At 44.6% G+C, this 5,633-nt stretch overlaps 1 protein-coding gene across 1 annotated transcript; it reads right to left on the reverse strand.

The window, feature by feature from the left end:
- Positions 1–4,005: 4,005 nt before the first annotated feature.
- Positions 4,006–5,325, reverse strand: LOC135149661 (uncharacterized). Its single transcript, XM_064085435.1, has 2 exons — positions 4,936–5,325; positions 4,006–4,830 (listed from the first exon to the last, which is right to left on the reverse strand). The coding sequence occupies exons 1-2, from the start codon at positions 5,323–5,325 to the stop codon at positions 4,006–4,008; spliced, it is 1,215 nt and encodes a 404-aa protein (XP_063941505.1).
- Between the last annotated feature and the right edge of the window lie 308 nt (positions 5,326–5,633).

Genomic DNA, 5,633 nt, shown 5'->3' on the forward strand with positions numbered 1-5,633 from the left:
GATAGAAGGGGTTTCGCTAGAGAAGTTCCCCGTTCCTCCTATTCCGGGGAAGGCTCCCGCTTCAACGGTCGACCTCGAGGAGGAGGTGCTCGGGGACTCTCACCCCCTCGACTCCCAGGATGGAATCCCCCAGGATGAAGTCCACTCCCCGATGGCTGAGGACGCGGCGAAGGAACCTGAGAAAGTGGGGGAGGTTCCAGAAAAGGTGGCGAATGCCAAAGAAGGGGATGATGTCTTCGATGACGATCTGCCTTAGTTAATTTTATGCCCTGCGTGGCTCATCTTTTGTAATTATTAAGTCCTGGAATTGCACCCTTCGGGGTTAACTTTTAACTTATTTATTTAAGTTCTCTTTTGCTTCACGCTTTACTTTTTTTGTATATCGCGCATTCAACATTCTTTACTTCGAATATTTTTTGGATTAACTTTCGTAGGATTTCAGTTAATTCAAATCTCAGAGTAATCCTCGGGATTTTCATCTTTAATCTATGAACCAGAGCAACTCTTACTTAGAATTTTCAAACTCTGAAACTAGTTACTTCACGTCCAACCTTAGGACTTTTATCTTTAAACCTGTAAGTTCGATTAGAACCTGTGAACTTTTTATCAACGAAAGTACAAGTAAAAATGACTTGGATAAACAAACTGCATAATCCTCAGGACTTTATTATCATAGTAAAAGAAATAACTATCTTTGGAGATCAACTATGTGGCAGTGGTCAACATGACCTTATTTTCGTGGTAACTATTAGTATCTACTATCATAGGATATGTATTAAACATAATATATCTTTAAGTTGGTCGCGTGCCAACTTCTTGGGACTTCGATTCCTTCAAGGGTTTGAAGCTTGTATGAGCCATGGCCCGTAACAGCCTTAATTTGATATGGGCCTTCCCAATTTGGAGCCATCTTGCCTTTGGGACCTACTCCAGAAGCTTCAATTTTTCTAAGTACCAGATCTCCTTCCCGGAAGTATCGCTCCTTAACCCGTAGGTTATAGTAATAAGAAGCCCGTTTCTGGTTTTCCACAATCTTAGCATGAGCTTGGTCACGAATTTCATCAATCATATCTAGTGCAAGTCTCATACCTTCTTCGTTAGCTTCTGGCCCATATTGCTGGACCCTAGAGGAAGTGTGAGTGATTTCCAGTGGCACCACTGCCTCGGCTCCATAAGCCAGCTGAAAGGGGGTTACCCCAGTTGAAACTTTACAAGTTGTTCGATACGCCCATAGTATAGGAAGTATCTCATCGGCCCATGACCCCTGGGCTTTCTCAGCTCTTTTCTTCAGTCCATCGAGGATTATTCTATTAGCCACCTCAGCTTGTCCATTAGCTTGAGGATAGGCAACTGAGGTGAAGCGTAGTTCTATCGAGTAATCTTCGCAATAACTCTTAAACTCAGCATTGTTGAACTGAGTCCCATTGTCCGTAACCATGATTCGTGGTATTCCATACCTGCAGATGATGTTCTCCCATACAAACTGAGCAACCTGTTTGGTGGTTATCTTGGCCAGGGGTTTGGCCTCAATCCACTTAGTAAAATAATCAATTGCTACCAACAAAAATTTCCTTTGCGCACTAGCGAGTGGAAATGGTCCGAGTATGTCCATTCCCCACATTGCGAACGGGATGGGGGTGTTGATGGATGTCAACATCTCCGGGGGTTGCCGTACTATAGGCGCGAACCTTTGGCAGCGATCACACCTTTTCACATAATCTTGGGCATGTTTAAGCATATCTGGCCAATAAAACCCAAGGCGGGTTACTTTATGAGCCAATGCTCTTCCACCGAGGTGTTGGCCACATACACCTTCATGAACTTCCCTGAGGGCTTCTCGAGCTTCATCCGGCCTCAAACATCTCAAATAAGGGATCACAAACGATTTTCTATATAGGATTCCCTCAATGAGCACATACTTGAGGGCCCTTACTTGCAACTTCCGTGCTTCATCAACATTCGGGGGTAAGTGTCCCTTTTCCAGGTATAACTTAATCTCATCCATCCATGTTGCCCCTGTATCAATGGGAGCCACTAATTTTGCTTCGATGCTCGGGGTTCTCAAAACCTGATAATAAACGCTTCCTGAACATACCTCGTCATCAGAGGATGCGAATTGAGACAAGGCATCAGCCTTAGTGTTTTCCTCCCTCGGCACATATTCTACTAGACATTCTTCAAATTGTGCCATCTGGGTCTTCACAATCCTCAGATACTTTGTCATAGCTTCCTCACGAGCTTCGAACTCACCATTCACTTGGAAGACCACGAGCTTTGAGTCGCCACAGACTTTCAAGTTTTTTACCCTCAAGGTTCTAGCTAAACCAAGTCCAGCTACTAATGCTTCATACTCTGCTTCGTTATTTGTGGTTGGAAAGTCCAGCTTAATAGCATATTCCACTGTAAAGCCATCAGGGCTTTGGAGCACAAGTCTTGCACCACTACCTCTTGTTTTTGAAGCCCCGTCAAAAAATAGTAGCCAATATTCTTTAGGTTTTTCTTCCTTAGTAGGTTCTTCTACCTTGTCTCCTTGCCCCCCGACTTCCTGGTTGCTAATGGTGCATTCAACCAGGAAGTCAGCTAAGGCCTGAGCTTTAATCGCCGTTCGAGGCTTGTATCGGATGTCAAATTCTCCAAGCTCAATTGCCCACTTGATCAATCTTCCACTAGCCTTAGGGCTATGTATGACATTTCGGAGAGGTTGGTCTGTCAGGACTTCTATCTTATGAGACTGAAAGTAAGGTCTCAACTTCCTCGATGCTGTAATCATGGCCAAGGCAAACTTTTCGATCACTGAGTAATTGAGCTCCGCTCCATGCAGAACCTTGCTCACGTAGTATACCGGTTTTTGAACCTTGAACTCCTCTCGGACTAATACAGCACTCAATGCTTGTTCTGAAACAGCTAGGTATACATACAAGGTTTCACCATCAATGGGTTTCGATAGAAGAGGTGGCTCTGCCATGTACTTCTTCAGTTACTCAAAAGCTACCTGGCTCTCTTCAGTCCACTCGAAATCTTTAACTTTTTTCAAGGCTTTGAAGAAAGGTAAGCATTTGTCTCCCGACTTGGATACAAATCTTCCTAAGGCCGCAATCCTTCCTGTCAGCTTCTGTACATCCCTTATACTCTTGGGAGGTTCCATGTCAAGGATAGCTTTTATTTTGTCAGGGTTGGCCTCGATACCACGTTTGGAGACCATTAGACCAAGAAACTTCCCGGAACCAACCCCAAAGGCACACTTGGCCGGGTTTAACATCATCTTATGCGTCCTCAGGACTTCAAAGGCCTCTCTAAGGTGTTCAAGGTGATCCGCTTTGTTCAAGCTTTTCACCAACATATCGTCTACATATACCTCCATAGTCTTTCCAATCAGATGTTTAAACATCTTGTTCGCAAGGCGTTGGTATGTTGCTCCTGCATTCTTAAGTCCAAAGGCCATAACCAAATAACAAAATACACCAAAGTCAGTGGTAAACGATACCTTGGGTACATCGTCCTTGTCCATCCGGATCTGATTATATCCGCTGAAGCCATCCATGAAACTCAGCATCTCATGGCCAGCAGTGGCATCTATCAGTGTATCAATCCTTGGAAGAGGAAAACAATCCTTCGGGCAAGCGTCATTTAGGTCAGTGAAGTCCACACACATCCTCCACTTCCCATTAGCTTTCTTGACCATAACAGGGTTGGCCAACCATTCTGGAAATTGTATCTCTTCGATAAAACCCGCTTCCAACAACTTATCGACCTCCTGTTTAATGGCTTCTTGCCTTTCAGGGGCGAAGTTCCTTTTCTTCTGCTTAATAGGTTTCCTCTCGGGGTTTACATTCAACTTATGGGTCATGAATGAGGGATCGATACCTGGCATATCAGCTGCTGTCCAAGCAAAAACATCTCGATTGTTCCTCAAGAACCTCATTAGTTCTTGCCTCAAGCCTTCCGGAAGTAAGGCTCCAATATAAGTAACCTTTTCGGGTTCCTCAGTATATAATGGGACTGGAATCAAGTCTTCGGCGGGCTTGCCTCTTCTTTCTTCCTCTTCTCGGATGTTAGATCCTCTATGGGTAGTACTTGCCCCCCGGTTCCGCCAGACCTTAGTGCCTCAATATAACAGCTTCGGGCCATTTTCTGATCTCCTAATTCTTCTCCAATTCCGTTCCTAGTTGGGAATTTAATCTTCATGTGGTAAGTGGACGGGATTGCCTTAAAAGCGTGTATCCCAGTCCTTCCAAGGATGGCATTATAGGTAGACGAGGCTTTGACAACCAAGAAATTTATCATACATGTGGCTTGCCTAGGTTCGGTACCCATAGTTACAGGTAGTTGGATCATGCCTTCAATCTTGGTTTCCACATTGTTGAAGCCATATATAGGCATATCCGAGGGTGTCAGTTGAGTATCGGAGTATCCCATCTTTTCATAGGCATCATAGAACAAAATATCCACCGAGGCTCCATTATCAATATGCACTCTCTTTACGGACGAGTTTCCAATCACTGGTGTAATTACTAAGGGGTCATCATGGGGGAATTTTACCTTCTCAAGGTCGACGTTATCGAATGCCATTGCATAGTCAATTTTTGCCCGCTTTGGGGGTTCTCCAACTATACTCATTACTTCCCTTGCATAAGCCTTCCTCGAGTTACTGGAAGTACCAGCGGCTGTAGGCCCTCCGGAGATCACATTAATAACAGGCCCTCGAGGCTGAGCTCTCTTGTCATCGTTGTCTCTTCCACGATTATCATTGTCTCGATGATTCTTGTCTCCATCTTTGGTAAATTTGGATAACTTTCCTCTTCGGATCAAGAACTCAATCTCATCCTTCAACTGCCGGCAATCATCGGTCTTATGTCCTGTGTCTTTGTGGAATCGACAATATAAATCTTTGTTACGTTTCTCCGGATCGGTCCTTATAGGCTTCGGCCATCTAACACTTTCATCCTTCTCAATTTCCAACAGGATTTGACTCCTCGGGGCGTTAAGCCTGGCATACTCAGTAAACCTCGGCCCCACCTTCTTTTTAGCAGGCGGTTTTTCCTCATCTTCCTTCCGGGAGTACTTATTCTCAGCATTATACTCCGTGTCATTCCCACGTTTTTTGAAGTTGGTATTCGGTCCCTGATTGTTCTGGGATTTTCTCAAACTTTCCCCTGCCTTTATATACTTTCCGGCTCTCTCTTGCAAATCGTTCATATTGTCCGGAGCCCTCTTGGCTAGAGATCGGCGAAAATTTTCATCAGTGGTGCCTTGTTGGAGTGCAATCATGGCTACCTTCTGATCTAGATCTGGGACCTTCAAGGCTTCTTTGGTAAAACGATTCATATACTCTCGGAGCGATTCGTTCTTACCTTGATGCAAATTCATTAGAAAGGCAGAGCTCTTAGCATGTGTTTTGCTTCCAACAAATTGCCCTATGAAAGCCCTGCTCAAGTCAGCAAAACAAGAGATAGAATTAGGGGGTAGGCGACTATACCAATGTTGGGCCATTCCACTCAAGGTTTGGGGAAAAGCGCGGCACTTGATTGCTTCAGTGACGGGCTGGAGTAACAGAGCGTTCATGAAGGTTCGAACATGATTAGCGGGATCACCCGTGCCATCGTAAGCTTTAATGGTTGGGAGCTTGAATTTTC

Source organism: Daucus carota, chromosome 9 (genome assembly GCF_001625215.2).
Source record: "Daucus carota subsp. sativus chromosome 9, DH1 v3.0, whole genome shotgun sequence".
In the NCBI taxonomy this organism is placed as follows: domain Eukaryota; kingdom Viridiplantae; phylum Streptophyta; class Magnoliopsida; order Apiales; family Apiaceae; genus Daucus; species Daucus carota.